The sequence below is a fragment of the Scomber scombrus genome, chromosome 11 (assembly GCF_963691925.1).
Source record: "Scomber scombrus chromosome 11, fScoSco1.1, whole genome shotgun sequence".
Taxonomy (NCBI): domain Eukaryota; kingdom Metazoa; phylum Chordata; class Actinopteri; order Scombriformes; family Scombridae; genus Scomber; species Scomber scombrus.
In genome coordinates this window covers 5,650,680-5,671,463 of record NC_084980.1, presented here as the reverse complement: position 1 = coordinate 5,671,463, position 20,784 = coordinate 5,650,680, and the positions used below count along the sequence as shown (strand labels likewise).

The window sequence follows — 20,784 nt, the reverse complement described above, 5'->3', positions numbered from 1 at the left end:
AGAGTGGAGTCGTGGGCAGGAAAACTAAAATGAATCCAAAGTAGATTCATTCTCTTTGGATTTGTCAACACGAGTGACATCTTTCACATTATACACAGTCTTTTGATTCATTGCTACTATAAAGAAAAAAGCAGTTTCTGCAGCTTTCAACGGCAAGTAGTGGATTTTCATGAACATATGATTTATATTTATATTTGCTATGTTCACTGCATGTTTCCTGAATTTACAAGGATGAACTCATGCAGATTTGCCCAGCAGTGGGTAAACTGATGACAATGGGTTTCTTATCTGACATATTGCAGCGCAGCCATAAAACTGGGGTCAGAGAGGGTCGATCCTGTGCCGTCGTGTTGTGTATGTTCAGATTTATGAACATGTAACACCGGCTCTGCTTTACTGCTTGTACTTTTGCACTGCCACATGCCTTTGATCTTACTGTATGTCTTTTAAACTGTATAAGCACACCGACTCCGCAATGAATTCCACCTGTACCACGTAGGCAGTGGTTTCAAATCCCTTTCAGTACTGGAGATACCTCACATTTGTATTTCTTCCTGCTAATTACTACATTAGACAAACGTTTTAATCTAATGTTAAAGATTTTTTAATCAATATATTTACTGTGGTGCTTAAATAGCTGTGAGAATGTAATAAACTAAGAAATGGCTTAAATAATTGACTTCTACAATGGTTCTCGCCTGTCTGGACCCAGCAGACACTCACTGACATGATTTACCTGTTCTTCTTTGTCTTTCTGACAGTTTGGCAATCCATCCTGTTTCCACACATGGATGATCATAGTGTGTGAGAAATATGTAACACTTCATTAACGTGATGATTTTTATTTGGCTTTCACCGGGGACAGCCGATAATAACCCTACTGTAATGCGATTCAACTGTGCTAATCACAGACACTGTAACAATTAACAACTCGTTATCCCAGCGTAATGGTGTTACTACTGTGTTTTTGAACGCGGGCCATGCATTAAGTAAGAGAGCAGAACTCGTAACTTTTTCATCTGGAAAATTCTGCTCTCTCTTGTTACTTGTGAGAGCTGAGATTGCTGGTAGATGCTAACAGTAACAGTGGGAAATGTATTAAATCAGTCACTGCTAAATTGAAGTGGCCAAGACATTTTGAGGAAAAGGCAGAACACCACAGACATACATTTCAGGATTATTTATTAGAACTAAACCCTAGTTAATCTGCTTCATCAGCACTGCGTGGATGTGGTTTGATCAACGGTGGCATCTACTTGGCAGCATACGATAAACACAGCACATCTGTCATCATATTCAAATATTGATGCATATTGGGGGATGTACAGAAATACAAAGCATCATACTTAACTTTGGCTGAACATTGTGTATTCATAGATGCAGGATTCCTTCTATGAGGATGAGTGACTGATTGGGGAAATACATTTTCAGCACCTTTTACTGTTGGCCATGCAATGACTATTTTGACATTCAGACAAATGTGCTGATTAATGATAGACTGCTGCTCATGTACATATCTGGTCATTGTTGTGAGCCTGTTTCTTTTTATTTTTTGCATTTGGTCTGTTTGGTTTAACAGCCTGGTTTGGCACAAACTCCCATATGCATGCACACACACGCACACACGAGGTGCAAATGACAGTACTTCACACCAAGCCAATAGCCCATGAGCTATGTTCACGGCAATTTTTTTTAAAGGGGAAAATCTTTTTTTCCTGAAACTTGCCAGTAACACATATTCAGATTTATGCCTGAGCCTGCACAGTTACCACAGCACTGTACTGCTGGGCCATGTGCAGTTCCACCGCAACAAATACGGATTAAATGCTTTATTGAAGAGAACAACAGTAGAGGAGGAGAAATTGTTACTTACGTATTCTGAATCTGACTTTCACTGTAGGTTCAGAAGCAAAGGCAAGTCTGTTGAAAGGTATTTTCAACCATCTAGATGTTGATGTATGACTGAAGGAGACAAATGTAGTCATTAAGAGCCCCTTACTAAACATTAATACAAAACATGTGTGTCTATGTAATGTGTTTGAACCCTAGGCCCACCTGACGTGGAGCAGCCATGCGATCCCAGTCTCCAGGCGTGGAGTCCTGAGCTTAGCCTTTATGACACCAACGTGACATCACCATGTCCCGACACAGAGGGCTGCACCCTCACCCTGAAATTTCTCTACCCCATTGTCCCACACGCACTAACCCTCTGGGTCACCTACATCTCTACGAGTAAGTCTCATGCCATAATTATATGTTAGAAAATTTGCACTTAAAAAACAGAGTTGTGAGTTATATAATTCGGAACAAGCAGTGGAAAAACAGAAAAGGCTGCGCTAAGCAAAAATGATGAGCTTTGCATCTCAGCGATTAATCGTGAATTTCATCAGTTTACCAGAACTTTAACTGTATAAATTCAGTTCACCACAGACAAAGAATATTTACCCCCAGCTGCTGAAAGAAACCTGAGGAGAAACACTTGGTCCACCATCGTAAAACAAACCGAGTTGATTGACAATTCCGTTTGCATAAAACTATGTGCCTAAATGTGAAATTTGTTATTGATTATGCCAATTATATTTAATGAAGGCAGCAGGGGATGTGTTACATTATTCAGCAGGACTGCAAGAGAGAAATGTGCGGTTGGCATTCACTAAAAGAAGTTAGTTTGTGGTCAAAGGCTCAGAGACTGGAAGTGTAAACAGTTTCTACTGAGGGTTACTAAGCCATGTAAGATAGTAAGCACCCAAAACCCTCAAGTTTGAAAACAGTTGCAGAAATCAATGTAGCCAATGCCGCAAACTCACAAAATTTAAAGACTTCCATTTGTAATCAGGGCCGAGTAGGTGAATGTTTAGCAATGGGTGCTTGAAGTTTACTTTAATCAGAGTCCTGAATCTTTAACTTTCTTTTTCTTCTCTAACCAGAACATTTCAAGGCAGTTTCTTATTGTTAATACTGATAATCAATTGAGATCATAATCGAACAGCCAGTCATGTTGCAATTGTCTTGAACAAATGTATAGTACATTTGCTTTCAGATTATAGCTGTTTAGTGTAAAGCAAAGCTAAAGTTTATATATATTTAGTATAGTTCCCGTTCCAAACATAACTGTTCCGAATGGGCCAATTACTCGGCCTCCGATATTGCTGCTTCAATGCTTTCAAAAGTATAGTGTGTCCAAATTGCACCAAATTTGACACTGCACTTCCTTAGGTCCTAAGCAATACACCTACCAAATACAAAGTGGATCAGATGACCAGTTCTCAAAATATGCAGAGGACATACATACACATAGAGCTAGTTCTTTATCTCTTTGAAGACAGGGTGTGAAAGTGACAGCAAAAGATTTGGATACAGACCAAAAACTGTATATCTAATATATCTCTTTCCCTGCTTCAGACAATCCAGCCATAGCCAACATAGAGCTGATAACAGAAACGGGGAATACCATTAACCTCGGACCACAGCACGTCTTCTGTGACATGCCCCTCACTTTGCGCCTCAACACCCACAACACTCCCATAGCCGCCATAAAGCTCTGCACCTTCGATGAGAAGATGGAGATCGATGCTGCCATGTTGTCTTCGGGCCCCGGCAGCCCTCTGTGCTCCGGCTGCCAACCTCTGCTGTATCGGATTCACCGGCAGCCGCCTTTCACCGCCAAATCCCCATCCCCTCAGACCCAGCAGACGTACACTGACAGGTAAATATCGCCATATTCACTGATTTTCAAAAAAATACCCACATAAAGAAGACAGTCATCATAAATTGTTCAACAAAATCAGAAAACTGCGCTTTAGGAAACTTCACAGCAATGCTTTCAGTGTTATTTTGCTGTAACTTTATCAGTATTGTAAAAGTGACCGCAGATGGAGAATTAACCTTGTGGCAACAATTTTGGGTTGCTGTTAAATGTGCTCAGAGAGACATACTTTATTCGTAAATTAAACAACCAGCTTTGCAGGAGGTTACCACAGTGTGTAATAGGAATTGACAGGTGTGTTGTTTTTCTGCCCAAACCAACCTAAAATACCCTGGACTCCACCTGAGGCAAGTTCACCAGTCTGGTTTTCTGTCAGGTATAGATGAATATTTATAACATGGAGGCTGTGCCAACTACTAATGCTGCTTAGACACACACACACACACACACACACACACACACACACACACACACACACACACACACACACACACACACACACACACACACACACACACACACACACACACACACACACACACACACACACACACACACACGCCCAAAGCTCAGAGGAAAATAAGACGGAGGGTAAAAAAAAAGTTAGTTAGGGCCAGCAAGGAGTGCAAATTCCACAGCTTACCTCTGTGTGTGTGTGTGTGTGTGTGTGTGTGTGTGTGTGTGTGTGTGTGTGTGTATGTGTGTGTGTGTCCGTCCTCAAATCTGTTAATTCGTGGTTATCTGTCTCTCAAAAGTGTGGGTCTGGTTCTGTTTGAAAAGTTCAGAACACAAATGCTTTCAACATGGGGATGCTAAGCTGTGGCTACGGATCCAAATCTGTTTCAACAACCATATACTCAATCAAAAGCCTGTTGAAGTCTCAGGGCTGAGTTGAATCAGTTTGTATTCTGCTTTGTGTTGCGGGGTGTCCAAATGATTACCGGAATCCAAATGTAAAGCCACAAGCCAGTTTTTTTTATCTCACCAAATAGCAGTCCTCCCTAAAAAAGACCTCTAAATCTGTCTAGTCTCACGCTTTTCTGATACAGCTTTTACACACACAAAAAAACCCCTGATAAGAACCTGCCATGATATGATGGTTGTGTCACATGATTACAGATCATTTGGGGCTGATTTCAAACGCTGTGGCACTCTGAATTTCTGAGAAGCTGTTGCTGTTCTACAGAGCAGGGTGGATGTTAGGTGGACACAGCTTCAAAAACAGTTTATTTTTCAGGGAACACGTCTCCTATGTTACACAAGCTGTGTCTAAGTGCAAAAAGATGTAAGAACCGGTGGGAATTGAGTTATGTGGAACTGTGGAGGGCAGAGTGGGGTTGATGTGAGGAGAATAGAGTTTTTCAGAGCAATGAGTTTGGAAGAGAAGGGGGAGAGAGGGTGGGATAATGGAGGGAAGAGGAGATGAAAAAGAAGAAGGAACGAGGGGGACCAACAAACAGAGAATTGGAGGAGATAAGCAGAGAGACACGAAAGACGGAGAATAGGTGAGGGAAGGAGACGCCAGAGGTGAGGAAGGGTAAGAAGGGACAGAAGCAGACGAAACCGCAGCAGAGGTGAGGAAAAGTAAGCAGGGGCTTTTTTTTCTCTTTTCTTTTTTTTGAATATGAACCGAATGTGAGCAGCAGAGGCCATAAACACCAGTGACTGCTTGGAGCTGGTGCTTAGCCATTTCCTCCCGCTGAACCTGCACCATGGTCAGCACAGGCTCACTGAGAAGTATATAGAGGGGGAAAAGACTAAATCAATAATTTCCTAAGAATTAAGCTCAAAAAGAAAAAAACATCACACATTATGAAAAAACAACAGAAATCCTTTTTATTTCTGTGTAATATCATGTGATTAGCTCCATTATGTTGTCACAAAATCGTCTTGTTGTCTTTCGATTATATGTCCATGTCTAACTTTTCTTGGAAATTCATGCCCCACAGCTAGCATACAAATGAGTAGTTGCGGCAATTTTAAACACATTTGTTTTTACCATCATGTGGATTTCAGGGATGTTTGCCTACATTGGAAGTATGCAGTTAACCCAGTGTTTCTCTCTAGATTAGCTCGACTCTTTTTAGCCATGCTATTGATGTGACAGGTGATGACAGGGGTAGACGGTCATACTTGTATCTCTAAATTGTTTGATAGATTGCCTTGAAATTTTCTACAGACAGTCATGGTCCCCAGATAATGAATCCTAATAACATTCCATTCCATTTAGTCCCACCAGCAGGTCAAAGATTTAAACCATAATAATAAATATTTCAACATGACGATCTACTTGATGGATTGGTACAAACTTTTGTACAGACATCATGGTTACCAGGTGAAGAATCCTAATGCCTTTAGTGATATCCTTACTGTAGCCACCATGAGGTTGACATTTATGGTTTTGAGCAACAACTATTAGATCGATTGTCAGGATATTTGTTACACACACTTATGTCGCCCTCAGTATGAATTGTAATCTCTTAGATCAGAGGTGTCCAAACTATTCCATAAAGAGCCATCCATGTGGCTGCAGGTTTTCATTCCAACCAAGCAAGAGCATACCAGTCTTCTCTCATTCAATCAACTGAGCTCAGTCTTCAGACAGCCAATTGGTTGAAACCTGTGCTCTTGATTGGTTGGAACTAAAACCTGCAGACACACGGCTACACTAGCAGGCTAAACTAAGGTGATGAACATGGTAAACACTATACCCGCTAAACATCATAGTATTGTTGTTGGGAGCATGTTGGTATGCTGACAATAACCTTTCGGATAAAGGACGTCTTGAGGTGCTGGCATGGCTGTAAACTGTTAAGTGCTAGGGTGGGTTAGGGTTTACAAAGTGGATTTTTATATATTGACCTCTCAGCCAAATAAAAGGCATGGGCTTGTAGCCTTTTTTATTGTTTAAACCCTTTTATTTCCATTAAATTGTCAAACAGTGTATGTTTCTTGTTCCAATTTACCATCGATGGTATACTGGAACTCGATTATATTAGGGTTAGGGTTAGGAGGATAAAACTAACATCGACTTTTCTGCAACACACGAAAAGCAATATTGTATTACCATTCTTGCTAATTATTCTAGCAGTCTCAGAGGAAATAGTTCAGAAAGAGAGACAAAGGGGAAAAACATGACCTCAACCTCACCAAGGAGAGGCATCTGAAAGCACTGGGCTGTGGCAGAAGGTTGGAAGTAAGGAGGATACGGCCAAATATAGATACATTGCAGATAAATAGGAAAGTGGGGAGATTTTCAAAATCTTATTTTCCTTCTCTGATCCATAATTTATAGAGGAAATTCGTAGAGTCTGGAAACCGGACACACCTGAGATACTGAGTGATTTGTGCTTCTCCTGGTTAGTGCAGACACAGAAGCAGTAGATCTGTCTTCGGAAAACAGAGGAGAGGCTCTTTTTATAGACACGGCCCACCAAAACAGATCAATAGTTCCTGACACTGGAGCCAAGGTATCAATACAGATACACTTCCCTCTGTGGTGGCTGTAAGGTCACTGGACACTGCAAGGTTACGGCTAGAAGCCACGGTTGGTACAAGTCCCACTTTTTGTTGCTCCGATCCCGTGAGTAGAATCCATCAAGAGAAGTGAAGCATGTATTTATTTGGGGAACAATCATAGCACTTTTGCACGTTTGCAAGGAGGTATTATGTCATGCACCGCACCACATGCACCAATAACCGCAATATTTTTGCAATTTTGTATTGAATGAGTCATTGGTATTGATCAACAAGCCCGTAAAGATTATACGATGATAAAGTCTTGCTTACTGCTCCTCTGAAGAACATAACATTCTACTTAATAATTTTATTATGCCAAAAAAATTTACAATTTCAAGCACTCACGAAACAATTTCCTCTCTTCTCTTCTCCTCTGCAGCTCCATAAGGCAGGGAGAAAAGTACCAGTACACGATCCAGGTGGAGGCCAATGGTCTTCTCAGCGATCTCTCCCCACCTCTCCTCTACACCTATGGGCAGTCCTACTGTGGGGATGGCCTCATACAGGGGTCTGTTGCACTGAAGCAGATGTATTTATACAATTGATGATGATGGCTACTTAAATGTTGACATGGAAGTGGTAATGGCAAATAAAAGCGATGATGTTCCTCTCTCTTTAGGACGGAAGAGTGCGACGACAGTAATCTGCTGGATGGTGACGGATGCTCGAAGAAGTGCCAAAAGGAGATGGGCTTCAACTGTAACGGTGAGCGAGCTCTCTGGTTCCATCATAGGTTTACACATGGTGTAACAGTCGGTGCAATGGAAATACTATTTTATTGTCATACATCAAACCCCAAAAACTCTGCCCTCGCTCTCATGAGAAACATGAACACCATATAAACATTTGGTGTAAAAGAGCAGTCACAAAATAGCCAGAAATTTCTCATTTGTGCATGCAGCGGCATTAAGAAGAAGAAAAAATGAAACCAATCAAATTTAATTTACAAGACATAAAAGTTTCAGGCTTGAATTGATTCCACAAACCATTAATGTAACATCACAGAACATAAGAGAAAACAGATGAGCAGAAAGGGTGAAAGCAAAGTTTCTTGGTTCGCTAAGTCACAAGTCTTGTTTAGAAATCTGAGGCGTTTTGATATTAGGCTGGCAGAGAAACAGCAGAAAAACACACTCAGCAGTAAAGTACACTCTTTAGTCTCAAAACACATGTCAGGCGTGTTTCCTTTATTAAATAATCTTTGGCCTTTTTTAAGACTCAAAGCAATCAATACAGACTTGGGAATATTGATAAATGAGGCCTATTGATTTTTATCAAAGATCATGTTGTGGTTTGGATTTGGACACTTGCAAAAAATCAGCACACAACATCGGTTATGTTTGAGACGCTGTTGCCATTTTTCATTTTGTCTGATATGCTAAAGTAAGTAATATGCTTTTTATTATCAAATCACATCTGCAACAGTCAGCCAGCACTCCCCAGTGAGAGAGATCATAACCAGCTGTAAAAGCCTTTGCTTCTGACAATTGTTGTACAATGACCCCATAGTTAAGTGATTGGAGGCCACCTTGTAGTTCCGACCGCCAAAATCAAATCATGCAAAGGGGATGGGGGGTGAAGAGAGAAGGGGGGAGGTTCATTACTTCTCATCCGTTCTTGGCAACGTTTTTTTTTTTAACCCAACAAGAAGCTCAGAATTAGGAAAGAGCAACTGTGGTTAGGGTTTATGCCAGGTTAACTTTGGTGAGGTTGAGGCAAGAATGCGCGATTTGTTCTTTGAATAAACAACCAAAGATTTATGGTAAGATGAGAAACATTAAGAAACAGTTAATTTGTGGCTCAGTGAGTAATGTGGTTGCCAGAAAACAACTTGGTGGGTGTTCAAGAGTCTGTCGCCGAAAAAAAGATTCACCTGTTAAGGCTCTTCAACTTTTAAACTCCGACCCGCAGGTTCTGTTTTATGTTATGTTTGTGCTCTAGTTCATGTTTTTCACTCCAATCTGTAACTTATCTGAAAATAAGATGTCACGTGTAGTCGTGCTAATGCTGTATTGAAGATGATGTATTTTTGCCATGACTCTTTGAAGACAAAATAACAGGAACTGCCATGTCTCAATGTAAAAGTCATTCTTGTGTAAGACCTTCAAAATATCACAGAGATTGCAATCCTTTTAATAGGAATCTCATATACTGTTTTTCCCATGAGGTCACAGCCAAATATTGCTCAGCTAACCCCTGGGCCAGGTGGTTAAAAAGCAGTAAATACTACCAAAAACATGCAGCATAAGATGGCAAAAGACAAACAAAGAAACCGCAGAGAGCGCCCCCATCGTTTGTGATCCCACCCCAGCACAACATAACTTTGGTGTCTGCGCCCTCGCCCAGTCTGAAGCATGCAGACATGCCACAACAGAAGCCTCAAAACACAATATGGAAGGGAGTTTACCCGGAACATTGTAAGCAGAAGGCTGAAGACTTTGCTTTTCTCAAACATGTGTTTTTTGACCCTTATATTTGGTAAACACATTCAATAAGTGCAGCGTGGTAGAGTAAAACCAGACAGAGAGAGCATTGAGAACATGAATCATATCGACATGCGTGGTTTTATAATGTCACATCAGGGGGTTTCATGTATACCTGCACACACACAAACATATACACACGCACATACTGTACACACACAGAATCCTGCCGATCCAAATGTCTGTTTGTCATTGAGCGACTCAGACTGGATGAGAGCATTTATTAACCGCCATGACATGAGAAATCAGCTCTACTGTTGTGGTGTGTGGTGTTCCTCCACAGCTTTCAAATTCATCCTCCATACAGAATGCCCACCCCCCCCTCCAGAACCCTTACCCCGAGTCGCCAAAAGCTAAGTTGAATAAGTACGGCTTTTTATCACATCCGACTTTTGGTGTAATTTCAGAAACATATCCCGATATTGCTGAGAAGATGTGACAAGTCAGCTGAGTAAGTTTGTTAGCTGCTTCCTTTTTAGGCTGTGTGTGTGTTGTTTCCCACTAGCAGCTGGATGGTAGTTATTCAAAGTGCGGTGTGAGGGTTTGTTACGAGAGCTTGTTACGGGTCTAAAATTTCCGTCATCCAGTCCATTTATTTGTCAAGGGGAAACAAGCAGAGACTGACCCCCCCCCCCCCCCTTCTCTCCCACCAGCCATGCCGTGACTGAAACTATTACATGTCTTTGTTTTACAATAAAACACATCATGACTAGTAAGGAAAACAATTTGGCAAAAACAGGTTTTTACAAATTGCAACACTTAAAACCAATTATTCAGTCGTACTTGTTAGTCATAGACAGAATATTTGTTTGGGTTTCGTTGCCACATTCGCTTGACCCAGTTAACTCCCGCTATGCCGAACTGGCTCGTTCCTTCCTCTCGCTCTTGTTTTGTTGTGTTCAAGCAAATTTACCATAGATTTGTAGTTGTGTATAATTCAGTCACTACACCGACCACTTTTATAGTCCTTTAGGTCACAGATAGACTCACGGACAAGATGTATCTCTTAAGGTCACATTCGCTTGACCCAGTTAACTCCGACTATGCCGAACTGGCTCGCTCCTTCCTCTTGCTCTTGTTTTGTTGTGTTTAAGAAAATTTACAATAGATTTGTAGTTGTGTATAGTTCAGTCACCACACCAAGTACTTTTAAAGTCCTTTATGTCACAGAGAGACTCACGGACAAGCTGTGTCTCTTAAGGTCATTGAGACATGCCTCTTACAGGTTTCAGTTCCTTGTTTTTAATAAACTTTACAGATTTTTAATTTAATTTTTACACTGCCTGATTAAATAAAGGTTCAATTGCACAATATGGTTACAACATGCTGACCTTAAACAAAAAACAGATGGTCTTAATAGTCTGGGCGAAGATTGTCAATCAGTCCTCTTTTGTGAAGCTTGATAAATACAAGACTTGGAATTAAAAAGACTTAATAATTTTCACAGGTGTTGTCAAAGCAGGGGAGGAGTGTTTGGTGAGTTCACTTGGTGTTGTATTGCCAAATGAACTCGGGATGACAATATGGCGATTGAACTGTCCAGGCCAAATTTTATCAGAAACATGTTTCCGTAAACTAATTGAAGCCAATTGCGTAGCGCTGACTCTCTGACGCGGCTCTGTCTGTCTAACTTCTGCATCCGTCCAGATGTTAATGAGGCCAAGCGTCTGAAGTGTCTGATGTTTTTTCCGCCCTCTTTTATGAATAGCTGCTGCATTAACAAGCTGTTGTTCATCTCGTGCTTCCCACTCTTGACAGAGCGCTGCAGGACATTATTATCAATACCCTTATTCCATTGCTCACACAATCACTTCTCGTAGCTCAGGTGCAGCTGTGTTACAGGAAGTGTGTTAGTTTAGTTTATTTCCTCCAGCTTTAGTCCAAAATTCCTATACACTATACACTGGCTCAGAAATACTGCCAGACCTACTGGCCAAGCAGCACATTACAGTAACCTATGGGGAAATAAAGTATGAGCGATGACTGATTTCATCAGGTTTTACTGCAGTCATTAGAATGTTTTGACTAAATATTATTTTTACCTTTTACCAAAATCCGAAAGCGTCTTTGACCTTATTCCATGGCACATTACTAAAGAGTCAAATTAAGTGGTTTGCTGCAAGATCACCTCACAGTAAAAGAAAGAAAAGCAAACCAAAAAACATTCATGAAAATTGGAGCATGAAAGTTCATTCTTAAAAAAAAATAACCTATCCTTCTATGTCCACTTACTTAGCTTTTTCCAGAGCTTTCAACTGCATCTCTAGCTATCTTTATGACAACTGCCGATGAAGACCAGGAGATGTCATTGAAAGTGCTGGAACAAGCTAAAAAGAACTGGGAAACATACAGTACATGAAAACAAGTATTAATTTACAATTAACAGCCTTAAAAGTCGATAAACCGTTGGACACGTTTTAATGTAGGTGTGTAACATCATTTATCACAAAAAACTATTACCTTTTAATTCAGTAGCTTTTAAAATTTACACAGTTTTGACAGTTTGCCTAAAAAGAGGCAAATGACAAGAGCAGGTAACGACAAGATGCCATAAAATAATCGTAAAATGTTGCATTAAACCGTTTTTATTACCCTCAAGCTACTTTCAACCCCTGTGGACAGATATTGGCTGATTTTGTTTATTTGTCCCCTGCTTATGTAATTGAATTCTTGAAAGTTGATAAAAGCCACTAATAGCAAAATGAATACTTTCCTTCCTGTCACTGTTTTTCTTTCTGTTAGACTTGGATCGAGTTTTGAGCATTGCTTTGACAGTTCTCTGTATCACATAATGCGGCTGTTGTCACCTGGTGACTTATAGATACCCGTGGCCCATTGAGGTGCTTGTGGGATCACACTAACTGGCCAAGGCACATATTAGGTTCTCTTCTTGCCTATTAACATTAAAAAATTGTTGTGATCCTCAATAATTAATTGAAGTCAAAGTTCATTCCTTACCATCATTTACAGTCCGTTGACAGCGCAGAGAGCCTGATATGGTTGAGTTGACAGGGCTAACATTAAAAGTGGCCAACGAAAATACAGAATAGATTTGCTCAGATTTGGTTCACTGACAAAGAGATTTGGATGGGAGTCTAACAGTGGGGGATGAATGTTTACCCTGCCAGATTAAGAAACCAGGCTTTATATTCTTTCATAAATCCTCCTCTCTCGCATTCTCTTCTCCGTCTTCCAAAGGTGAACCCAGTCAATGTTATGTTTTTGACGGTGACGGCGTGTGTGAGGAGTTCGAACGGGGCTCCAGTGTTCAGGACTGTGGGTATTTCACACCTTTGGGCTACACAGACCAGTGGGCATCCACCGCAACAGCTTCTCACCAGGACCCCCACAACTGCCCCGCCAAGGCTGCCACGGGCGAGCCGTCGCTTACAAAGGTATGAAGTACGAACAACAGGGTACATAAAAGACTTCTAGGTGATGACAAGACCATTGTGGAAATTCTGGGGGGAACAATGTCAGCAGCTGGCTGCATTTCTAAACAGCTTGGTTGACTCAGCAGATTTGAAAGATGTATTAATCTCAGCACCATTTTTGTTTGAGATGTAGGCCTTAAATTTTGGTCAGTTTGGCCAATTCATTTAGGGCCGACCCTGAAAATCATCGCAAAAAAAAGGGTTTTGCATAAATTCACAAAATGTTGACCAGATGAATAACACCATGGCTGGATCTACCATACAGGCAATCTGGGCAAGTGCCCAGGGGCCCCTGAGCAGAAAAGGGCCCTCCATGATGGGAGAAAAACAAAATAGTGCACTTATTTTTTGGTCAGGCTCCACAGAAATATGACACAAAGCTTGACCCATTTTCTTGACATTGATAGTTTTTGTCACTGTCAGAAACGAAGCCAACACTGTATGTCCAAAACAAAATATGGAGTTACAAGGTTTCCACCCAACAGCATCGTTATCCAATAGGAATAAAATAAAAGTTCCAGGAAAATAAGTGTCATGATTGACTGTTTTATTTGTCAATTTGATAGCTGGGCAAGTGAGGATTGGTTAGCAGGCCACAATACACTGTGGTTACGTTGTATCAATGAGAGTGTAGGAAAAATGATCAACTAGCGAAAATGAGCATGAGTTTCAGTGCCCGGGGGCTCCTGGGGGTACTAATCCAGCCCTGGCCTAAACCCTCATATGAGGCAATATTCAGAACCTTAAAGATGGTTCACTTTAAAGTTTTTTCTCATTTACATAAAACATTATTTTCTACCAACACAGCCTGCTACTTCATATCGCTACTGGTGTTAGTGTACATGTTTATAAAGAGTCATCACATTCTATACTAAGTACTATACAAATCACAGTCCTGATTAGCTATTTAAGTAAAGCATCTACTTCAGGACTAACGCACTGGTGTACTTCCCTGACTCAGTTTAGGAAAATCCACATCAGAGTCAGGTGTGTACAAAGTCACAAAAACACACAAATTGTAATGGATTGCAGATGTATTAGGTTCCATTAATAATTAATACAGCCTAAATCTAATTCTCGTGATGGAACATAATTTGTCCTTGCACTGACTGGAGGGGAGTGCAGCACGCCAACATTGTTTTAATTTAGTGAGTCAAAAGCCTTTGTATTCGAAAACAGCCTCGTATTTACACACTCCAAACCAAATGAAAAAGGGGGATAACAAAGGGTAACAAAACTTTTAAGAATTGCAGTGATCATTGGAGTGCAGACCTGTAATGAGGCAGTGCATCATTGACCAAACTAAAATAATTTCTGTTCCGAGAGACGAATGAGTGAAAATGCGATTGAGCAGCGACCAGTAAAGACAAAAAACCTGAGGTAGGGAGGATTTTGCTCGTAACTTTTTTCTGGCACGACCTTCTCCGACAGACAGCACAACAACTTTTGACACAGCACAACTCCTTCCTTTTTTTTTTACAACTGTAATACAAGATACATCAATCATTATCCGGCTCCGACATCTCCCATAAAAAAGCAATCGCATGAGGCCTCTCAAGTCCATCATTGCCGATATGCCAAATTATGTCACAAGTGTGCTCACGTCAATGCTGCTCCCCTACAAACGAAGCAGGAACAAAAAGAAAGATGCAGGGTTAAGCAAGTTCTGCTCGGTTGGGCAAGGAACAATTTAATGATTTAAGCCACTTTTATCAAGGGAGGATTGTTGGTGTCTGACATACTGGTTCCAGCATCTCAGAACTAGCCAACCTCCTGGCATTTGTCATGCTACACTTGTCTGTATGAGGAAAGGTTCAATAAACAAGACAAATCAAAGAGTCTCAACAGAGGTCAGCATGACCAGTACCAGAGAATAACAAGGCTATTTTTAAGGCACGAAATAGTCCAATAGAATTTATGAAATTAGCAGAACGAAGCATTGTTCCACCATTAAGTGTAATATGTGACAATACCATCAATTAAATCATATGATAATGTAACCAATATGTCGGATAAAAAGGTTTCCTCACTTTCAAAGGTACAAGATTAGGTTAAATCACTCACTGTGAATATTACGGATGAATAACTTAACGGTACTGCTTCCAAACTAATCATACTGGAACGAACATGTATCGAACTGAGATTGAAACTAAGCGCAGAGCAACTTTCCTCCTTCAGTAGAAGAAATACTCTGCACATGCATCATTTTGCACAATGGAGGTCCAACATCTAAGTGAAGTGACAATAAGCAAACACCCTTTTCGAGTGGAGGAGCACTTTAAAGATGTAAACTCATACTCATGCAGAAGAAACATTGGAAGGAAGATGGGAACAGAACCTGGAAAGTGTCCCACCCACCATGCCTGACAACTTTCCCCCTACTGTCCACTTATTTCCTGTTATTTCATGTTAAAGAATATTTGACTACAGACTGTACTACTTTTTCTTCTTCTTCTTCTTCGTATTATTGTCATTACTATTCATTGCACAATTACCACTGTGTATTTCCCCTCTTGTCTTTGAAGCTTTGCAGGAACCAGCTCCTTGAGATGAGTGACAACCCTCCCACCGATGCCTGGTTCCCTTGCACGACCCGGTCCGACGCAAATAATGACTTGGAACATTCATATTGGCTGAAGGTATGTGTGTGTGTGTGTGTGTGTGTGTGTATCTGTTTTCTCCTTTTCTGAACGACTGTGGGTGGCTACTCTGTTTTCACCAGCTTCCAATACTTTCCAATACTTTTTAAATTGGGATTGAAGGGCTTCACACACAAACCACTGGCTCATTATCTCTCTCTCTCTCACATACACACACAGACATAGACACACACACACGCACACATTCCTTACTTTCTAACAATCCCATGATTGATACTATGCATTGGTGAGTATAATTACTAATTTTAACGTTTTTTTCCAGTGCTAATGGTCTGTAGACGATTACAAATTCATGACTAACCCTCTACTCATTCTTTATTTACATTTGTGCTTTTATTTTTGACTGCGAGGGCACTAATAATAGAAATCACTCAGTAATGATCATTATTAGTTTACTAAGACCAGAGTGTATAATTAACTCATCATTCATAATTAAATATTTAAAAGGTTCAGAAGTTATTAAAATACTGGCATATGAAGGAATAATAACAATCATTTTGAAATCATACACTTACTCAACATGAAGACGTAATTTATAAATATTATGGCTCCAGAAAAGCCACAAAAAAAGATGTATTACCGGCTGTGTTAATCATTAAAATGATTCTCAAACATGATATATCATTAACTAATTGTTTATTTGTGATTAAAAAGAAATGTTTGAAATGAATTACATTTGTATCGATGTCAAACCTGGCGGTGACAGTAGAGTACAACGCAGCTGCTGCAGTTCAAATCATTCACAGGCCTAATTGCCTCGCTTATCTTCGCAAGTTCCAACATTCTCCAGCCAACAGTGCTTCATGTAGATGTCCTGCTTTGTGTACCTCACTGTATCTGGACCTGGCTCTCCATTCCAAGCCTGTGTCTGGTTCTCATATTTAGTTGTTTTGTATTATTTCATCTTTCCACAGCCGCATTTCCCGCAATCAACGTCCCCGGTCCAGACTAAGCGTAGGCTAGTTGTTGATTTGACTGATCGCTTCAAAACCTTGCCGGTCATGCTCTACATTATAGGGTCCTTTACAGCCTCGAGCTTGCTCTTTCTTTCCTCACATATACGCATTCATTTTTTCTCCCTCTCTTTCTCTCTCTCATCATTTCCACAGTTTTTGTTGAATGACTCATCTTTCCATCCCCTGCTTCTTTTATGGACGCCCTCTTTATCAGGCACATCTCCGCAACCTCTCTCTGGAAGGCCGCCTTCCTCCCTAAAGACTCTTTCACCATCTGAAAAGCCTTCATTATAACGCCCGTATCTGCCAACTCTCCCTGAAACAGCTCTTTTTTCCTTGAAGTGTTCTCTCTGTCTCTGAAAGGCCGCCCTCTCCTTAAAATACGTAGCCTCGCGCTACCTGAAGAGCGTTCCTCAGCCGTCCCTATCAAGGCATCTGTCTCATTTAACAGGTCTGCTTCTCCATTTGGAAGCCTTTTCTCATTTTCTGAAAGGTCTTTATGATTTCTATACGGCGTCATTCTTCCTGAAATCGAATCGTTGAGTATGAAACACTCACAGTCTGTAGGCTTGACAGGTGGCTGTGAAATGCTGCAGTTCCGTCACAGAGAACAGACGTCGAGGTCAGTTTGGAATCACAGCAGTTACGCAGGATTCTGTTCATTAAACACAATCACCATACCACTTCTGTTGCACCCATCTGTTCATATGGTCAGAACCTCTCTATAGAACTGTTCTCTACTCAATGTCCACTCTGATGGAACTGAATCTGCCGTGTTTGTGACTTAAAATTTCAATTTATTGTTGGAATTCCTCATTTTCCTGATTTGTAATGCCCAAATCTTGTCACTGACTTCTTGACTCAAGTCTCTTACACTCAAGGAGTGTACTGCAACAATGTACACATTTTTTACTCCAAGTGACACACTGATGGCAACATACTATTCTAACAGTATGTTTTTTGCTCTGACTCTTCTCAAAGAAGCATTTTTCATTTTTTATTTTTAAATTGTTGTCATTGCTTTCACTGTTGATCCAGGTGGGATTTGTCCATCCTGGGGTAGCAGCCTCTGTGATGGTGTATCTGGCATCGGATGGGTCCTGGTCTGTGGAGCAATGTCGGAGGACTGCCACCATCCTCCTCTCTGATACTACTGGCAAGAACCACTCACTAGGTACTTTTAACTTGATCAGTTTGGATGTGTTTTTCTTTTCTTGTACGTATTTTTAAAGCGAAGTCAGTAAATGTCCGATGATTAAGACTAGAAAGCACCCAATGAGGCAAATCAAAGTATGTATGACACCCTCCCATCTCCCAAGGAACACATGACCTCTCATGCCATCGGAACCCGCTGGTGGTGAACGTGACTCATGACCTCTCTCGACCCTTCTTCCTCACGGCCTCCGTCATCCTGCTCTTCTCCTCCCCTGCTGTGGCAATAGGAGGCATCACCCTGAGGACCTCCTGCCACTTCAGCACCTTCGCCCTGACCGGGTGCGCATCAGAGGGTGGGCTCTCCCACAACTACCTACTTAGCACACACACACACACACACACACACACACACACACACACACACACACACACACACACACACACACACACACACACACACACACACACACACACACACACACACACACACACACACACACACATGTAATCCTAGGTTACATTTGGGGACATTACATAGATTTACATTAATTTCCTGGAGACTTCTCTTAACCCTAACCTTAACCACTGACCCAAAACTCAGTGTTTTACCACATTTGGACAAGCTGTCCCTAATTAACTGGTCTTTATTTAGAAATGTGTCCCCAAAAGTACCCTATGACAGACCCACACACACACACACACACACACACACACCCACACCCACACACACACACAAACACACACACTGCATGCATGCAACCCATTTATATAGTACAAGAAAAGGGGATCTTAGAAACAGTTATAGAACTACACACATGCATACATCCCATCATATTGAATGTAGACTTTGAGTATTCTCATTTAAATTAAGAAAACATCTGAATTTTATCTTACTTCAGTGAGATAAAGTTACTTGTGAAGTTAAAATGTCAGGTCTTTGGGAGTTTGACACATTTGTTATTAAAACATGACAGCAAACCTTTTAGAATATTGGCTTCAGCCCCACATGCCAGTAAAACTGATAAATTGTCCAGGCTCGGCATTTTTATGTAAGGGATTGTGTAAGGCATTAATAACAGCTTGTTGAACTCACAAAACAGGTAAATTACCAAAATGACAGCCTCCCAAAAACCTTGCAGTGACTGAATTAGTTAACCTAGCTCAGTGTAGGATTCTAAGTTACTTTCTCTGCCTCTCATCCCTCTCCTTCCTTCCCTCCCCGAATCCGTGCAATAGCTGTTTGCGGCAGCCGTGTCAGATGGACAGCTGCAATCCTCCCCAGTTAGAGCACGCCTCTGTCAGGTAGGCCCTTTGTAAAGATGAATCACTGAATAAGTGGACGGCTGAAACAACGAAGCAGAAGAATCTATATGTCAGTGTGTGTGTCTCTGTAGGTGTACGGGAGGAGCGGAGTTGTCTCACTGCTCTGTTCAGTGTCACCGTGGTTTCAGTATCACTGTCCTCAACGGCCGCGGAATCCCACCCCACCAGGTACCCTCAATAATGTATTATGTGTTGAACTGTAAAAAAAATCATATAATGTCTTTTTAATATTAAGTTATCTCAGTTGATCTATATAGATACCATTTATACTTGGTATAATTATAATTATATTAATTAATGGAGGAGGAGTGAAAAAAGGGGTAGGAATTTATTTATAGTGTATACTGCTTCCTACTCCTTTTTCGGACACTTATTCTTGTTTTGATTTGTTTTTTTCTCATGTTCGAAATAAATAAACTCAAATTTAAATTTATACAATCTGTCCCTACTATGATATATACAATCCTGTTATGCATAGTTTCATATTTAATCAGGTTCAACAGATTTAAAGTGCAAAACACAGATGACTCACTTTAGTATGTGTTGCTCTTAGGAGTGTGAGTATGAAAGTCTTGTGAGAAACACAATGACAGACATGATGCATGTAGTGTTTCTTTCTAATAATTTCTAGAGTAGCACTAGATCAATTTGTTAACTATTTGTAACACTTTGTTTTCTTTTACTCACCCTTTTGTGGTTGCATTTCTCTTTTGCCTCCAAAAACCCAGCTGACTGGGTAACGCAATTACATCTCCTGTGAGTGATGATAGAAACCAGTTTAACCAGATTATATGTCCTCAGTTGGTGCTCAGTTTTACAGATGATACTGCCTGTCATAGTAGAAGTCAAAGCGAGTGTCTACTTCATTAAAAAACAGAATTTTAGGAACAGTACGGGCAAGAAACACAAGGTCGGCACTAACCTGGACAGCTACAAATGGGTCAACAGTGACCGGCTTGCAGTATTTAGGCTTTAACCAACAATGTTAACCTAATATTATTTTATGTTACACCTTGAACATAGACTTACCATTATACTGTTATGCTTTGTGCAATTCAACATTTTCCAGTGTAATATTTTGGAACAATGCTTCACTCCATGCCTGTATTACCACTGCAAGTCACACCTGAGTACATGATATCACTGTGGCATTTTAAAAAGAAGAGGCTTGGACCTGGAAAATTGTATTTTGAAAGGGTTTCATCACAATTTAAAGAGTGGATAAGAATCATAAATCAGTATATCATAAGAATAAAAGTTCCTGTTGGATGTCGGCCTCTAGCTGGACAGAGCGTTTCCATCTAAGTTGGGTTTTTTTGTGACGGTTTAACCACTAGAAAGCAGCTGGAAAAGATTCCTGTTTGAAGTGATGGATTTATAATGTTCAGGACATGACTTGAAACACTGTCGAACACCCTCTTAAAAAATGCTGTAGGTACAGAGTCAATACAAGAGGTAGAGGAGTTGCCTTCACTAACAGATCATCTAATACAGGTGAATTTGTCCTGCTAATGGTGACAATGACCCGAACAGCTGACAACTTGAACT

The 20,784-nt window shown here is 40.6% G+C and overlaps 1 protein-coding gene across 2 annotated transcripts in view; it reads left to right on the top strand.

Annotated features, from left to right (window-relative positions):
- pappa2 (pappalysin 2) overlaps positions 1-20,784 on the top strand; it is a 77,004-nt gene that overhangs the window by 27,148 nt on the left and 29,072 nt on the right. For both annotated transcript variants that reach the window (XM_062428581.1, XM_062428580.1), the window contains exons 10-19: positions 2,050-2,232; positions 3,403-3,706; positions 7,605-7,733; positions 7,845-7,930; positions 12,907-13,103; positions 15,668-15,781; positions 17,797-17,932; positions 18,078-18,252; positions 19,150-19,215; positions 19,308-19,404. In XM_062428581.1, coding sequence (XP_062284565.1) covers positions 2,050-2,232; positions 3,403-3,706; positions 7,605-7,733; positions 7,845-7,930; positions 12,907-13,103; positions 15,668-15,781; positions 17,797-17,932; positions 18,078-18,252; positions 19,150-19,215; positions 19,308-19,404 — 1,487 coding nt within the window. The remainder of the gene's footprint in view (positions 1-2,049; positions 2,233-3,402; positions 3,707-7,604; positions 7,734-7,844; positions 7,931-12,906; positions 13,104-15,667; positions 15,782-17,796; positions 17,933-18,077; positions 18,253-19,149; positions 19,216-19,307; positions 19,405-20,784) is intronic.